The sequence below is a fragment of the Neolamprologus brichardi genome, chromosome 16 (genome assembly GCF_056152115.1).
Source record: "Neolamprologus brichardi isolate AB-2024 chromosome 16, ASM5615211v1, whole genome shotgun sequence".
NCBI classification, from domain to species: Eukaryota; Metazoa; Chordata; class Actinopteri; order Cichliformes; family Cichlidae; genus Neolamprologus; species Neolamprologus brichardi.
In genome coordinates, this window is record NC_142119.1 from 32,825,290 (window position 1) to 32,842,492 (window position 17,203).

Below are 17,203 nucleotides of genomic sequence, written 5' to 3' on the forward strand. Positions count from 1 at the left end.
ATTTGGTGTTAACATGATCTGTGCTGTGCTGCATCATCAGTTCAGGCTGATAGTGATGAAGAATTAAGGCAGTCTGAAGTCGAAAGGGGGTCCAACCTGGTACTAGCAAGGTGCACCTAATAAAGTGGCCAGTGGGTGTGTATATAAGAAGTTGCTCCAAGTTGAAACTGCTTGGTCTTCTAAATAGTACTCCCAAAATATACTCCCAAGGTATAATCCCAAAAGCTGTCTTTATTAGGCAAATATAACAATCTGCTTATATTTCATAAACACTAATACGTGTTTTAATAAATTGTTTAGAAACTATGTCTTTGTTAGCGGTCAGTGTGTGCGTTCAGGCTTTGGAGCCTTACAAAACTCGGCACCGCTTTAGTCTTAATGCTGTCTGCTCCAAGTTCTCTTCCAAATTCTTCAGCCTTTATCCTTAAAACAGGACTTATAAAGATGAATCACTGAATAGACGAGTAATAAAAGATGATGAGTAATAAAAAAGAATATCAGATCAAAATCAGCATAATTGCACCCGAGCAGTGGCCAGATTTTAAAGCTGTCAGATTTTGTCTCAAAGCGAGCCCTCCTCTCTCTCTTCTTTTTTTGCAAACTGCACTCCGAGGTTTCTCCCTGCCCATCTCTTAGTATTGATCTTCTTTAGCCTGCCTCTTTATTAACCTTTCTCCTCAGTACTTTCATCTCACCACTCCCCTCTTGTCTTTTAATCCTGTCCTTAAAGTCCCACATAGGCTGCCTCCTCACATCTCATGTCCCTTGTTATTTAATCTATTTTTATAATCGCTTCTACCCTCTTAATGCTTCTTCTCTTTGGTGTTATTCATTCCTGTCACACCCACGAGTAAGATGTTTATTTCCACAGTATTTAGCACAAGGTTGTAAACTATAAAGAGAAAGTGTTAACTTATCAGATGCCACACTGACTGTGAATTGCAGAGTAATAAATATTGCAGTAGATATATAATCACATCCAATCTCTTTGTTGTCTGCAGCTCCAGACTGATGATCGGCTTCTTCATCACCTGTCTCATTATCCTGACGGCTGTTATGTTCGTCTCAGCTGTGTACTGCTGTTTTGGGGTGAGAAGTCTATGCTTGCAATCAATGACACAGAGAAACTCAGAGCTGTACTCAGATTTGTTGCAGATATAAGGCATTCGGCAAAGTGATAACCAATACAAGCGATTATAGATGCTTTTATGAGAATGTTATCCCGTAAGACAGCTGCCTTGTTTCAGCTCAGTTCAGCGTAAGACATCGTTCAGACAAATCTAAATGTTTTATCGGGCTGTGGTTTGGATGCTGTACTTGTTATGAATTGTGGTCAGAGAATCCTTCATCTAGAAAATGATAGATATTCTCCTCAAAGGAAGTTCTTTTGGATCAGAATCTGTTACATTTTTACAACAGACTCCCTCGGTGCGTATCTATTATATGAATTAATAACTGTTAAGTTTCCCTCATGTTTATGTGAGTCTTTGAGAAAAGCTGCTCCATCTCATATTTACTTTATCTGACATAATTCAGGATACGTTTCATGTTTCTGTAGTTTGTCTGTATTCTTGCACAAGATTATTCACAGGATGGAGCCTTTGTTCAACTTTGTTCTATAAAACTTTATGCGTATTAGCCTAAGGTTACTCGACTATAAACGTCAACAGCAACAACATAAACTGTCAGCAGTCTCTGCTGTCAATTTGAGCAATATTTAAAGGTGCAATTATTGTTTTTTGAGTTACAAAAATGATTGTACTCATAGATAAACATTAATTAGTGGGTGCAACATGCAATATGTAATTCCAACAAACTGATGCATTCTCATAAACTTAGAATTAGTCCATTAAAATAAATGGGCAGGCTCCAATTTGTGGAAGCTGCTATGTTGCCTCGCTGTCTTCAACACAGTTGCCGAAACGGACATCTCGGTTCCACCAAATCAGGTTTTATTTATTCGGCTAGAGACCAGCCACATGTGTAGTTTGCCAAAGGCGAGGAAAAGAGAACTCATAGAAATTCATTAGAAGGCAAATGTTAATTCATACCTGGACCTTCAGGCTCAAGATATGAAGGCTCATGCTTACAGTATGTGAAGTTGAACATGAAGGAAAGAGACAGCATGACTGGCATCTTAATAAAACATCATCCTCTTCCTCCTAACTGCTAGCCTCATCCCCTGAACTGAAAACAGAGCTCTAACTCATGACTGTCGCACTTACTTGTTCCGATCCTCTCATCTACACACAGCTGACAATGAGCTGGCTGAACAACAGGAGCTGGTTTTAAGCTAACATTATACAAGCTAATGTTCGGCTTGAGTGTCCTAAAAATCCCACTTTCCCTCTCATGACAGCCGAATTACAGCCACACATTGGCTAACAGCAGCTAACAGAGGCTTACAGCAGCTGTGAAGGTTCTCAGTCATCCAGGTCATCGTAGGTAACAAGGGAGCTTGCAAAGAAAAGCATCTGGACTTCTTTAAGAAAGACTTCTTAAAGAAGTCCAGACGCTTTTCTTTGCAAGCTCCTTTGTTAGCAGCTAACAGAGGCTAACAGAAGCTAACAGAGGCTAACAGAGGCTAACAGAAGCTAACAGAGGCTAACAGCAGTGTTTACCCATAGAAAAGTTTAGGATATCCTTAAAAACTCGCAGTCGACTGCAATCTACTTACGTCTAGTAGTGCGATTTTACACTCTGTACCTTTAACAAAGCCTGTGACTCTAAATATAAGGTAAAAACTGAAGATATTTCACATGGTTATCCTAGTCAAATGTTATGGAGTTTTCATTTTTAAATAACAGCTAACACAGCATTTTTTAAAAAATTGCATTTCATAGGATAACTTAAGGAATAGTATTTTAGTAAAATATTATCAATCTCCCAATGTTTAGGTAGCTGTTTTCCTCCCTTTGTTTTCGGTGGTGTGGACTTTAGCAAAGAACAGATTGTGCTTTAACAGAAGCAGTTCAATTCAATTCAATTCAATTCAATTTTATTTATATAGCGCCAAATCACAACAAAAGTCGCCTCAAGGCGCTTCATAGATACAGAGAAAAACCCAACAATCATATGACCCCCTATGAGCAAGCACTTTGGCGACAGTGGGAAGGAAAAACTCCCTTTTAACAGGAAGAAACCTCCGGCAGAACCAGGCTCAGGGAGGGGCGGGGCCATCTGCTGCGACCGGTTGGGGTGAGAGAAGGAAGACAGGATAAAAGACATGCTGTGGAAGAGAGACAGAGATTAATAACAGATATGATTCAATACAGAGAGGTCTGTTAATACATAGTGAGTGAGAAAGGTGACTGGAAAGGAAAAACTCAATGCATCATGGGAATCCCCCGGCAGCCTACATCTATTGCAGCATAACTAAGGGAGGATTCAGGGTCACCTGGTCCAGCCCTAACTATATGCTTTAGCAAAAAGGAAAGTTTGAAGCCTAATCTTAAAAGTAGAGATAGTGTCTGTCTCCTGAATCCAAACTGGAAGCTGGTTCCACAGAAGAGGGGCCTGAAAACTGAAGGCTCTGCCTCCCATTCTACTTTTAAATACTCTAGGAACAACAAGTAGGCCTGCAGAGCGAGAGTGAAGTGCTCTAATAGGGTGATATGGTACTACAAGGTCATTAAGATAAGATGGGGCCTGATTATTTAAGACCTTGTATGTGAGGAGCAGCTGATGTTCTTTTTGCTCTACGTCTTCAGCTGCGTATTTGGTGCCTGTTCAGTAAACACAGGGGTACTGGGCGCTGTGCTGTAATAAAGACAGTTACAGAATAGCATGCCGCTCAGTTGATTACTTTGTTACGCTGCCTCTAATGTAATCATCTGGTACATTCTTCTGGAGTTAATAAGTTCGCAAATTTTCAAAATCTCCTCCACAAGTTTCTATAAAGTGGGCCTTGTCGAATAAGATTTGCAGTGAGACCATAAATCCTTTTGTCGATCAGTTTTCTTTCTGCTGTTGATGACTCATAAGAAACGGGAAAGGTTTGAGAAGAGAAAAATAGAGCTGCTGCTTGAAGGTTTTCATAACGGTGAGTCATGGCTCTTTTTTTTTTTAAAAACTAAATATAAAAAAAGCAGAGCCTCTTTTTTACACAGAGCTGTAAAAGCATGGTCAAACTGGAAACCAGTGACTGAGAAAATGAAGTCAGTTAATTCAATTAAAACTGAATATTAATTGTTGGAATTCTTCTGTCCTCCAGATCTTCCCAGTGCCTCTGCAGACACTCTCTAAGAGAATAGTTCAGTCTAGACTAAACAGCACCTTGGTTGGTGTCTTCACCATCATCATCGTCTTTCTTTCTGCTTTCGTCAACATTGTAAGTTTTCATTAACAGGATTCCCAAATTCCCATTTTCTTGTCATGGGTCAATGTTTGAAGCCGCAGAGGTTTTGGACTATGATGCTTTTGAGTGTCTGGATTTAAATGTCTCGCAATAATTTTGACCCTTTTTAGTTCACGTGCAGCAGCCATGACCTGTGGAGTTGCATCAAAGCACAGCACAACATCAGCCTGGACAGTGTCAATGCCTGCCATGCTTACTTCCTCAACTACAGCCTGGACACACAACACAGCCCCTGTGGACATGATGGCCTCATCTGCAGCTTTCCTGAGGTACAGATGCCTTGTTCTATCTGTTTTATTTATTAGATTATTTCATCAATAAATTTACAGGTATCCTTTTAAAGTATGACACAACAAACAAAGAAAAGAAGATCCAAGTTTGCTGAAGGAAAGTTAGACAGATGATTTGTCTAAAAAAGTACAGCCAAAAGATAACCTTTCAAAAAATGCCAGTTGAAGTTTAAATACTAAAATCTGCTGGTCAACTCACTAAAGTACATTACATCAGGCCTTAATAGACCAATTAAATTCCTTCCATCCAACCATCCATCCCTCTTTCCATTCTTCCTTCCATTGCCACTATCCGAGGCCAGGTCACGGGGGCAATAAAGAAGCCCAAACCTCCCTTTCACCAGCCACTTTCTCCAGCTCATCCGAAGAAACGCCAAGGTGGTTCCAGGCTAGCTGAGATACATAATCTCTCCAGTGAGTCCTGGGTCTACCCATAAGAACTCTTCCCAGTAGGACATGCCTGGATTTCCTCGCCCAAGAGGTTCCTCCTGAATCACTGAACTCCTCACCCCCTCTCTCAGGCAGGGGCCAGCTGTCCTTCGGAGAAAGCTCATTTGTGCTGCTTGTGTGTGTCTCTTTGGGTCAATACCCAGAGATTGTGAACATCAATGACATAGATGACTCATAAATCAACAGCTCCGCTTTTATGCACAGCTCTCCCTTCACCACAAATGACTGGTACAGTGACATGGATCCAGTTCATGTATCAATCTCTCGCTATACTCATTTGTAAACAAGACCCCAAATTCCTCCACATTTAAGCAGCAACTCCTCCCTGACCCAGAGTGGACCCTCCACTCTTTTCCAGCTGAATACCATGGGCGTAACATAACATAAATAGTCATCATAAGGTGCTTTATATTGTAGTGTAAAAACCCTATAATATTACAGAGCAAACCTCATTGATCCAATAATCCGTACGAGCAAACAGCGCACGGAGAACAAGACTGTGGCTTAGGTAGGTCAGCCATCTGTTGCAGCTGGTTGGGCAGTGAGGTGAAACAGAAGAGACCGGAGCTGATGGATAACCTGCGGGCTGTCCGCATAAGTGCAAATTAATGTTATTAATCCTAAACTGAACAACGGCCAATGGCACGAGTCCAGGACTTAGATAAGACACAAATACGACTCAGGTGCTGCTGCCAAGTTTCCCACATAGGGATAAAATGTGGGCAGAATCTCTTTCATACAACACTTTTCAACCAGGTGTTGCAGCTCAAGGTGATGCACAACAATATTAAAACTGCAAGCAATAAAAAAGCAACGATAAAACACAAGCAATAAAAAGATAGAAATGCATGTGTTTAAACAAGTTATGTGCTTTATAGAACATTAATGAGCATTATGACGTCTAAACAATGCTTTCTGCTGTGACGAATGGTGTAAAGAAATCACCTTGTATTCCAAAATGCTGTGTTTAACACTGTTAGAGCAAACACATGGTTAAAATTGGGTAAAATTTGTCTTACAAAGTACTGCATCGCTTTTTTTGAACACCACACACACACACACGTAACTGTAAGATTTCAATGTGAGACTTCTGACATGAAACGAAATTTCGGGAGCAGAACAAATGGGTGCTAAGTGGGGGTAATTGCAGCTGTAAATGTTAACATTTGGTGCGCACACTCGTGCTCAAATTAGAAGTTAAGCAGTGAAAATGTGGGTTAATCGTGTGTTTTATAACTCATCCAGATGCGGCTTGTTCAGTCAGAACTGTTGCAGCATATAAAGCCTGGCCACTAAACAATAGTCTCTTTGCATTTTCTCCCTCAGTACTTCTCGTCCTGCGTGCTGCTGAGCCTGCTGGCCTGTTCCGTCTTCCTGCAGGTCAGCAGCATCGGTAAGCTCTTCCTCATGCTCTTCATCGAACTGCTTTACCTTCTCATCATGGAGGTGCCCAAAGTGAGCCTCTTTGACAACCAGGACCTGCTGGTCATGGCCAATGCCATCAACAGCGCGTGAGTCTCTTTATTACACCTGTGTGTGTCTCATTTCATGCCTCTAATGATTAAAGCTTGAAGGTGTGCAGATGTTCTAAGTGCTCACCGGCTCTTCTCTGTTCCTCCCTCACAGTGAGCCCATGAATGGAACAAGGTGAGACTGATGGCGGGACCCAAAGCGGTCTCTGTCATCTGTTTACGCTAACAGCATCATTATCACTCCACTGGCACAAATGGAACTATAATGACCTGCTGGCAACAGATGCTAACGCTAATTAGCCAAGATTAAGAGGGCAGCTTGTTTTTGTGTTTTATGTTATTTTCCTGCAGAGAACATCTTTAACTCTGTGTAATACCTGCATATATCAGTGATTGTGGTAGCTGGGTAACTCGGCATAAAATCTATCTGTAATACTAATATGTGTATGTGCTGACCTCCAGGTGTGGAGTAGACAAGGTGCCTCTAAAGATCATGACTCCAGTGGTGATCACAGTCTTCGTCCTAGCCCTGTACCTTCACGCCCAGCAGGTGGAGTCAACAGCAAGGCTTGACTTCCTGTGGAAACTGCAGGTTAGTGTGTGTGTGTGTGTGTGTGAGCAAGAGTAAACAGAACCTATAGCGCATTGCTGCCCCTTTCCCTTGTCTAGTTATGATCCCATTGGCCTCTGAAGCTTAAAAAGTGGTTTTGTTTTTTTCCCTCCTGGTATCCGTGTTAAGTGTCATTATGTGACTTTGTATTTGGTGTGCTTTTTAGCATAAATTTGCATTTTTATGAAGGGAATCGCTGTTATTATTTTGTGCTAAGAAATTAATTTAATTCAAAAACATGTTGGGATTGAAAGAAAATAAACACAGCTAATATTCAATTCAATTCAATTTTATTTATATAGCGCCAAATCACAACAAAAGTCGCCTCAAGGCGCTTCATAGATACAGAGAAAAACCCAACAATCATATGACCCCCTATGAGCAAGCACTTTGGCGACAGTGGGAAGGAAAAACTCCCTTTTAACAGGAAGAAACCTCCGGCAGAACCAGGCTCAGGGAGGGGCGGGGCCATCTGCTGCGACCGGTTGGGGTGAGAGAAGGAAGACAGGATAAAGACATGCTGTGGAAGAGAGACAGAGGTTAATAACAGATATGATTCAACACAGAGAGGTCTGTTAATACATAGTGAGTGAGAAAGGTGACTGGAAAGGAAAAACTCAATGCATCATGGGAATCCCCCGGCAGCCTACGTCTATTGCAGCATAACTAAGGGAGGATTCAGGGTCACCTGGTCCAGCCCTAACTATATGCTTTAGCAAAAAGGAAAGTTTGAAGCCTAATCTTAAAAGTAGAGATAGTGTCTGTCTCCCGAATCCAAACTGGAAGCTGGTTCCACAGAAGAGGGGCCTGAAAACTGAAGGCTCTGCCTCCCATTCTACTTTTAAATACTCTAGGAACAACAAGTAGGCCTGCAGAGCGAGAGCGAAGTGCTCTAATAGGGTGATATGGTACTACAAGGTCATTGAGATAAGATGGGGCCTGATTATTTAAGACCTTGTATGTGAGGAGCAGGATTTTGAATTCAATTCTGGATTTAACAGGAAGCCAATGAAGGGAAGCCAAAACAGGAGAAATATGTATAATATAAACATCGACTTCAGGCCAACAAACGATGTTGCCCGAGTTTAAAGCTGTGGCAGAGCTGCAGAAAAACTCTGATTTCAATGTTCCTTCTCAGATTGTGGAAAGTGAGTAGTATGGCTGCCAGAATTTAGAAAGTGTAATAATACAACCCCAGTTCTTTAAAAAAAAAAAAAAAAAAAGTTCAGATGCTATGCCAGCAAGCCCAACTCGCCACTTGATGCAGAATGTTATGATTTAAATGAGCTGCAGTTGGTTTAAAATGTGGCATTTAACAGCTGATTTAGTTGATTTAGACTTTGTCAGGAGGAAGTGGATTTCCATTTATTTCCTTTAAGCGAAAATATTTGGTGATTTGAGAAGTGATGAGGCTAGGCAGTACCTGAATATCGTCATCAGCATGACAGGGAAAATATACATATTTAAACAGGCATGGACACAACAGTTGTGCGTAGATCTGTTAGAAATGCAAATGATGTCTCACTGTGTTCCTTTAAAGGATGATAATAGGAATAAAGAACAAATTAACTTTAAATGTGGGTCAGACATCCTGTCAAGGTGAAGGCTGGAATCAGAAGCCAATGAGAACAATTAAGTGCTGTAATTTTAAAGCTTTGTAGAAATGAGCAAATAGGCAGCATCACAGAGTCCGTCCACTCTCTACAGTATATTGCAGTTGAGTTGAGGTCTAGACTTTAGCTGGGCCATTGCAACACTTTGTTTCTTTACATTTTCAGCCATTCTGTTGTAGATTTACTGCTGTTTTGTGGATCAGCATCTGTTGTAACTTTGGCCAAGCTGTAGTTGTTGGACAAATGGACTCACATTTGACTCTCCAATACTTTAGCGCAGCGGTCTCCAACCTTTTTTGCGCCACGGACCGGTTTATGCCCGACAATATTTTCATGGACCGGCCTTTAAGGTGTCGCGGATAAATACAACAAAATAAAACGAGTACCGGTACCGAAAAAAAGAAAATTTATTCATAACACACGTGAAAAGACCCAGGAAAACCGAGTTAACGCTAAAAACGATAACAAAATAACGCTGAAAACCGATAAAAACCCTGAAAACTATACATTTCACACCTGAGCCTCAACTCTCGTGGCCCGGTACCAAACAACTCACGGACCGGTACCGGTCCGAGACCCGGGGGTTGGGGACCGCTGCTTTAGCGTACAGAGGAGTTCATGTTCGATCCAGGTCCCGTGGATGCAGAAGAAGCCCAATTCAAAACACCACCGCTACCGTGCTTGGTAGCTGAAATGAGGTGGCGATGTGCATTTTGGTCAGATGCAGCTTTGCAAACCTACACTGTGCTCCCATGTAGACACATACAGGGTGAACAAGTGCCCAACATGAGATATTTCTGATCATAATATTATTCATCTAATTGTAAATCTGAATAACAGATGGAAAAATACATCATGGAGACTTAACATTAGTGTTAAAATATTGAACTGGCTATGAAGAAAATCAAAAATGAAATTAGGGACTTTAATGGATAATAAGAATGGTCGAGCAGATTTCTTGGATAGTCTGGGAAGACTGTAGCATTGTGTTAACACACACCTGACTGCTCAGGACCAACAAACTGCCAAAACATCTGCTTTCATAGAGGTGTTCACACTTGATGATCTTAATCTCAGTAATCAAGTGTGTTTTATTGGCTCGGTAAGATTGGTTGCACTCGTAATTGTAAGCATGTACTTAGGTGTACCTAGATTAATATAAAACGTGACTCTGAAAAGTTTGCATCCCCTAACATGAATCATTGCTTCACCAATAAACACTGAAATAGTTTACCAAATTCTGTTGTTAAGAAACTTTTTGGTCTTATTTGAGAAAGTAAAAACATTTCAGAGGTTGTGTGTGTCTAAGTGTGTGTGTGTGCGCGCGTATAATAACCAAATAATATTCAGTACAGTATCAATTTGACAATAAGAACATTCCTTAAGGGATGTTCATGGCTTCTTTGGCATTTTCTGAAGGTTGTGAAGCAGGCTGTTCTGCTTGTAGTTGCTAATCCAGTCAAGTGGATAAAAAACTTATTTAAAAAAGCTGCTGGAGGGCTCTCTATTTTCCAGCTCACTGCTGTCACCAATGGTTAGTAAAAAACAAGGCTGTGAGTCTCAAGCTCCATTTGCAGTTTTGTGAGGCTGAGATACCAAAACAAAGTAAAGAAATTTAGTGATAGGTAAAAGGGTTTTTTCCTGAACCTTCTTTAAAAAATAACAACTTAGTGGTGATTACCATGTCAGGATATATTACTGAATGCTGCTGGTGGAGCGAGATAATATGTTAGGGGACCACCAAATTCATTAGCATTCATCTTCTTGGCATCTTCAATATCTGTGCCAAATGTCATAAAAAATCCATCCAGTTGTAAATGAAGTATTAATCTTTAATCCTCTTCTCTAACTCATCACAAGGCCACAGAGGAAAAGGAGGAGATGGAGGAATTGCAAGCCTACAACCGCCGTCTGCTCCACAACATCCTTCCCAAAGACGTGGCTGCTCACTTCCTGCAGCGGGAACGTCGGAACGATGAGCTCTACTACCAGTCGTGCGAGTGTGTCGCAGTTATGTTTGCCTCTATTAGTAACTTTTCTGAGTTCTACGTAGAGTTGGAGGGCAACAACGAGGGAGTGGAGTGCCTGCGACTGCTTAATGAAATCATCGCCGACTTTGATGAGGTAAGATCTGAGCTATTCCAGTTGGAAGCTGTCTGAATGTATGAATGCAGAACAACGGCTCTGATAATTACTGATTGTTGTGTTTATTTGGTTACTATTAAGTCCAGTGGACCCAAAACTCTGCTAAATATGGCCACTGATATTACAAACCTTCGTTCTGCTATCCTTAGATCATCAGCGAGGATCAGTTCCGCCAGCTGGAGAAGATCAAGACTATCGGCTCCACGTACATGGCAGCCTCCGGCCTCAATGACTCCACGTATGACAAGGTCGGGCGGTCACACATCCGTGCTCTCGCTGACTACGCCATGAGGCTGATGGACCAGATGAAATACATCAATGAACACTCCTTTAACAACTTCAAGATGAAAATAGGTGGGTAGCAGGAAAGAAAAATGGAGCAGGAATGCACTTTTTTTTGCAGAGTGTTAGACTGTTGTTGAAAACAGCTCCAGTAAAAGTAACTGTTCTGGCTCCTTAAGAGTCACCACTCACATTATGTAGTGTTATATAAGTTCATGCAATCTTTAGTCGTTTCTGGCACACTGTTCATTTTATTTTGACATTCTACCGGAAGGACAGTTTTGCTACTCCTGTGCCTGCCTATGCTGCCTCTTAAGCCAGCACAGACTTTTTACTATTCTGCCCTAGCACTTAACTAGGCAGACAGACAACCATCATCCAATGTAGAAAAACCACACCGTTGTTCCTTTCTGGTGGATTTATTTGATTGGACGCATAGCATGGCTTTGTTGAAAATACATCAATGGATGAATGGTAAAACTGTAAACAAACACAAAATATCCCGTATGAGCTGACATAAGCAAACATTCTTACAATTAGAAGACGCTATGACCTGTTACTATGCAAAGCAAAGCAGAACGAAACAAGCTAACGAGCTAACGTTAGCGGTTTGCTAGCGCTAATTAGCGTCTAGGCTAATGACTAATAAAACACATCATTGAGTGAATTTACTTTCTCAAAAAATCACAAACAACACACGGCAGTTAGTGCTAATAATTCACTGGTAAAACACAACATTATTGCCAACTTATAGACTGTATGAACACTGTTACATACACACACATCCAACTACTCAAACCTGTCAGAGCTCCATGTTTTAGGTGGGAAACAGAAGCATCATATCCTGGTCCAATCCTGGACTGTCAGCTACACGGATATTTTGTGTTATTATTATTTATGTTATTTTTGATTTGCCCAATTGGAACTAAAGAACCAGTTTCCAAATTGAAAAGATTCTGAGATCTGATTTTAGTATTTTGTAGGATATATACATCATATCTTTTAACCTGCACCTTTGTTTGGCCGTTTTAATTATTCTACATTTATTTCTTTTCCTAGGTCTTAACATCGGCCCGGTGGTGGCTGGGGTGATCGGGGCCAGGAAACCTCAGTACGACATCTGGGGGAACACTGTAAATGTGGCGAGTCGCATGGACAGCACAGGTGTACCAGAGAGAATCCAGGTAATCATTTTATATGTCCCGTCATTTAAATTCACACCGATGATTTTGTGTACTCAGATAATCGGTAAGTTATTTAAAATCAACTATAAAATTTGCATTCCATCAGTAAATTATTCTGAACTCCTTCCCTCCCACCTCCTTCAGTCTATTTTGGTGAAAAATTTGAAATTCATCCAGTGTGCATAAGCTCTGTAAAACCACACTTATCTGACGACTGAAGGGAGGAAAAAAGGAGTCTATTCAAGGTAATGAAGAATGGTCGTTAAAAATGGCCCTACTGGTTTTGCTTTATCAGATATTCAATCATTAAAGCTTAATAATTCAAAGGTAATATGAACACAGGTTGAATTCTTTAATTTCATCTAATCTCTTTACAGTCCACCTTTTTGCAGGAAAAAGTGACAAAAGAGAAAATATGAGCTGCTGCTTCCTGATGAACACCAAATGGCTCCAAGCAGCATTTTATTAGTAAAGTTATGAGTTTAATTTTTGTAACTTTCTGTAACTTCTGCAGTTGTTTTTGTTGGAAACTTGTATTAAAACTCTAATAATAGACTATTTACCAGTGGAGGTAGTCAAACTCAACTATAATCTAGTTGACTATAATCAGGGGAAAAGGAGTTAATACAAAAGGTTATTGACAGAACTATGGCATCAGATGTGTTTATTACCACTAATTCAGGAAGAACAACACAGAGAACTGATTAGACACTCCATTGGTGATTTACAGATCACAAGACGTTTGCATAAACTATATAATTCCCCTCTCGCCCCTGTGGGCGGACTTTATCCTTCAAGCGCGAGTCCTCTACTAGAGGCCTGGGAGCTAGAGGGTCCAGCACAGTGTCTTTGCTGCGCTCTTCTGGACAGAGATCTCTGATGTTGTTCCTGGGATCTGCTGGGCGCCTAACTTGGGAGTCACTGCACCAAGTGCTATGATTACCACTGGGACCACTGTTAACTTCACCCTTCTTCTTGAGCCCTTCTCCAGCTTGTGTTCCTTCTTCATGATATTGCTGTCATTCTGTATAGCTACATCTATCACTACAGCCGCCTTTGTCTGCTTGTCCACCACTACTATGTCTGGTTGGTTATCCATCACCAGTATCTGGAAGTCCCACAGGATCTTAGCTCGGTCATTCTCGACCACCCTAGAGGGCGTCTCCCATTTTGACCTTGGGACTTCCAGTCCATACTCTGCACAGATGTTCCTGTATACTTTGTCGATCACTTGGTTATGGCGTTCCATGTATGCCCTGCCTGCTAGCACCTTGCAACCTGCTGCTATGTGCTAGATTGTCTCAGGGGCATTATTACACAGCCTGCACCTGGGGTCTTGCCTGGTGTGGTAGACTCCAGCCTCTATGGATCAGAGTTTGTTCCCATGCTACCATGATTAGAGCCTCCAGAATGAAAGATAGTCCAGCTTTGTCCGGCCACTGGTAGGATTGCTTGATATAAGCCACTTCCTGTATCTGCCGATGGTACATACCGTGCAGGGGGTTGTCCTTCCATGATGTTTTTTCTTCTTGCTCCTCTTCTTTCTCATATTTCTGCTTCCTGAGGTATTCACTAAGCATGCGGTCAGTAGTGGCCATCTTCCTGATGTACTCATGGATGTTTGTTGTGTCATCTAGGACTGCTTCATCAGTGCAGTCACCTTCTTCAGCCAGTAGGCATGAATCATGTTAGAGCCTGATGCTTCTTGCTGGACCTTTTCTTGGATGTCTGTCACTGCCATGGATCCTGTTCAGGAAGGATGCTGTGGTCTGCTCTTAGAGCCACTAGCCACTGAGCATTGCCGTTATGGGTTGTGTCCTTCTCCCTTGAATGGTTCAGTGGAGTACAACTGGTTTATTCTCCTGCCTTCTAGCTCTCTGGTATACCTCTTCAAGTGGCTGGCCAAGGATGTGTCTTTGCTTCGCAGTTTCCAAGGCTTCAGGTATCACTGCTGCCATGGTGATCACCAGTTTCAGTGACGGTAGCTACATTTCGCATCTTCTAGATGTACTCCAAGTAGCCTTGGTAATCGGCGGAGGGCCAGCTGCTCTTGCACTCCCAAAGAGCCATACTTTCTTGCATGTTTTGTAATTTTCCAAGCTTTCTGAAGGTCTTTCAACATTTATCGTTGGGCATTGGCTAATTTTTCACTCATTTTCAGATGAGTCCTTGTATCTGACCACAGGAAGTTTTCTCTGTTAAGTACATAACACTGAGCTATGAATTGTTTAAGCATTAAAAATCAATGTAAAATATTATCCTTAGGCACGTTTGATATTGAGACATGGATTGGTCTCCCCAGATTCCCGATCTCAACATTATTGATTATTTCCAATTTTCGTAGCAAAATATAAAGAGTTTAAGACAGCACTGTAGTCAAATTAAACTGGGTTCAACTTCTTTCTAGAAATTATGGTTCCATTAAACTCCATCTTAATCAATGACACAGCATGTTTGACTTTCAAGCTGTCAAATCATTGATCACTGGGAGTTATTAGCAAAATAATGATAAATCTCAAAAAAATGCTGACCAGGGAACTAAATATTCCATTCTCCATCTGCCTTCAGGTGACCCCAGAACTGCACCAGGTACTGAGCTCTTATAACTACACACTGGAATACAGAGGAGTGGTCACAGTCAAGGGCAAAGGAGAGATGATGACCTACTTCCTCACCAGTGGACCTTCCAGCAGTTAACCCACACTTAAGTGACAGACACATAGGGGGTTACACGCCTTATGACATAAAAAGCAGGCTTAGGGTGGACTGAGATTGAACTTTTCTCACAGCACTGAACCCTTCTCAAACCTGAGGCCATAAAGGATGAGGAAAACTTTCATCCCAACGCCCAGCCTGCGGGGGAGCCGATGAGTCGGAGAAGCCTTGCTACGAGTCAGCCGATGAGACCAAAGATGTCCAGTCAGAGCATAAAGACAGATTATTGGTCAGCTGCGCGAGTCTGGGTCCCGAAGGAAAAATGGTCAATACAAATTTGATTTGCTTCAATCAGCCGTAATTTTCCGATGGGTTTTTGGACACACCTGCGGGAGGACATAAGCTGCATTACCTCTTCTCTTTCGCTCTGCCTTGCTCCTGCTGAAGTATATACAGTATGTACATGTAAAACACAGACCGTTTTATGTGTATGTACAGAATTTCACGTATGGTTTGTAATACCTTTGGTCCATGTTGTGATGCAGGTATGAATCTCTCAAGTATGGACACTAAGCCAGCACTGCAGCACTATCCGTCCTTGTGTCATTATCTAATCACATCGGTAGAGCGTGTCCTACAGGTAACCGGGTTTTCTGAGATTATACGAATTTCCTTTTATAACAGAAAGAAAACGCTGCACAGTGTTTACAGAAAGCTTCCCGCCAGATGTGCAATACACAACCTCAGTAGTATCAACAGCATATATATATATATATATATATATATATATATTCACAAACACATAAAACAAAGAGGATGTCAGTAAAGAGCTTTTTCTAATCTTTAACATTTTCTATTTTAACTTCAGAACACAAACCCTATGAGATATATTAAGATTCTATATTTTGTACATGAATATATATATTATACATATTCAGATATACATACTGTATAATTCATGTTGGGATTTCAGACGTCCTCACTGGTGTTGCCTGATGTTAGCACCGTTTAGCTTCAGCTCCCCCCAAATGGCCTCTTTTCTTGCCCTTTTCTCACAGCGAAAAGCAAGTTTTAAAACCGAGCAAGGCGGTACATTGAACGACGGACTAGAGGATGGAAATGCATCAGCCTTGGTGCTCAAAAGCCATTTCTTTTTGCACTCCAGTGCTTTCAGCCGTCCACCTTGTCGTGCTCTGCTCCCACAGCTCCCCCACTCGCTCGCTCAATCAGATAGTACGACCCAATGAATGTCCGATGATCTCCGATGAGGCCTTTAACATGGACTCTGTACTGACGACGGTGATGATGCTCATCCTGTGGACAGGGACAGATAAGCACATGTGGACATGTGCCTAATTATCTGCTGTTTTCTTTCCTTAACAGAGCAGTTCTCTTCAGTATTACATCTTTATTCAGCGCGTCGTCAGACAAACTGACCTGGCTGGCTCATGGACTCAAGTGATTTTTAATGATGATATTACCAAATACTTCACCTGGTTTGGTTTGTTTTGTCACAGGAAAAAGTAAATGGACAGAAAAATGTTTTCACCTGAGAATACTGAATCCAGAAAACTTCAGAACCAAGTTTAAAGGATAAGGCTAGAAAACTGTATATAAAAGATGGATGTAGGCATGCATGACGTCACCCATTGGTTTGTGAAGTATTGTTAAGCCTTGAGCTAACAGTTTAGGTCACTGGGGGTGGATCTCACTTAGAAACACCGCTACTTGTCAATCGCAAGGAAGACACCCTAAATCATGCTCTTATCTGACTGTCAATAGTCAATATCATGCTGTATTTAGACACTTGAAGCTAGCAATCAAGACGAACTAATTAGGAAAACGCTTACAGAGGTCATAGATAACTGGAGCCTAGTAAGTGTCCTTCCAGATTTCTTCTTCCAGAAAAATCAAACTTGTTTTTGTAATCAGAGGAGTCGCCCCCTGCTGGCCATGAAAAGCATGTTTACGGCACCTAAACTGCATTGGCTTCTATTTTCAGACTTGTGAAGCTATGTCCATATTTTATATAGAGTCATATTATTATAACTGTCGACTGATCTCATGAAAAGAGCAAAATTAACATTTTAAGTAATGCCTGCAATATTCTCTCCACTTGCATCTTGTGAAAACAAACTGAATTTG

The 17,203-nt window shown here is 41.3% G+C and overlaps 1 protein-coding gene across 2 annotated transcripts in view; it reads left to right on the forward strand.

The window, feature by feature from the left end:
• The window catches only part of adcy5 (adenylate cyclase 5), a 113,262-nt gene extending 97,428 nt beyond the window's left edge, over positions 1–15,834 (forward strand). For both annotated transcript variants that reach the window (XM_087830220.1, XM_087830221.1), the window contains exons 12-21: positions 1,002–1,089; positions 4,214–4,330; positions 4,468–4,626; positions 6,424–6,608; positions 6,724–6,744; positions 7,032–7,161; positions 10,653–10,916; positions 11,087–11,291; positions 12,279–12,403; positions 14,972–15,834. In XM_087830220.1, the coding sequence (XP_087686346.1) occupies positions 1,002–1,089; positions 4,214–4,330; positions 4,468–4,626; positions 6,424–6,608; positions 6,724–6,744; positions 7,032–7,161; positions 10,653–10,916; positions 11,087–11,291; positions 12,279–12,403; positions 14,972–15,100 (1,423 nt within the window). In that variant the 3' untranslated portion in view covers positions 15,101–15,834. The remainder of the gene's footprint in view (positions 1–1,001; positions 1,090–4,213; positions 4,331–4,467; positions 4,627–6,423; positions 6,609–6,723; positions 6,745–7,031; positions 7,162–10,652; positions 10,917–11,086; positions 11,292–12,278; positions 12,404–14,971) is intronic.
• Positions 15,835–17,203: the final 1,369 nt, after the last annotated feature.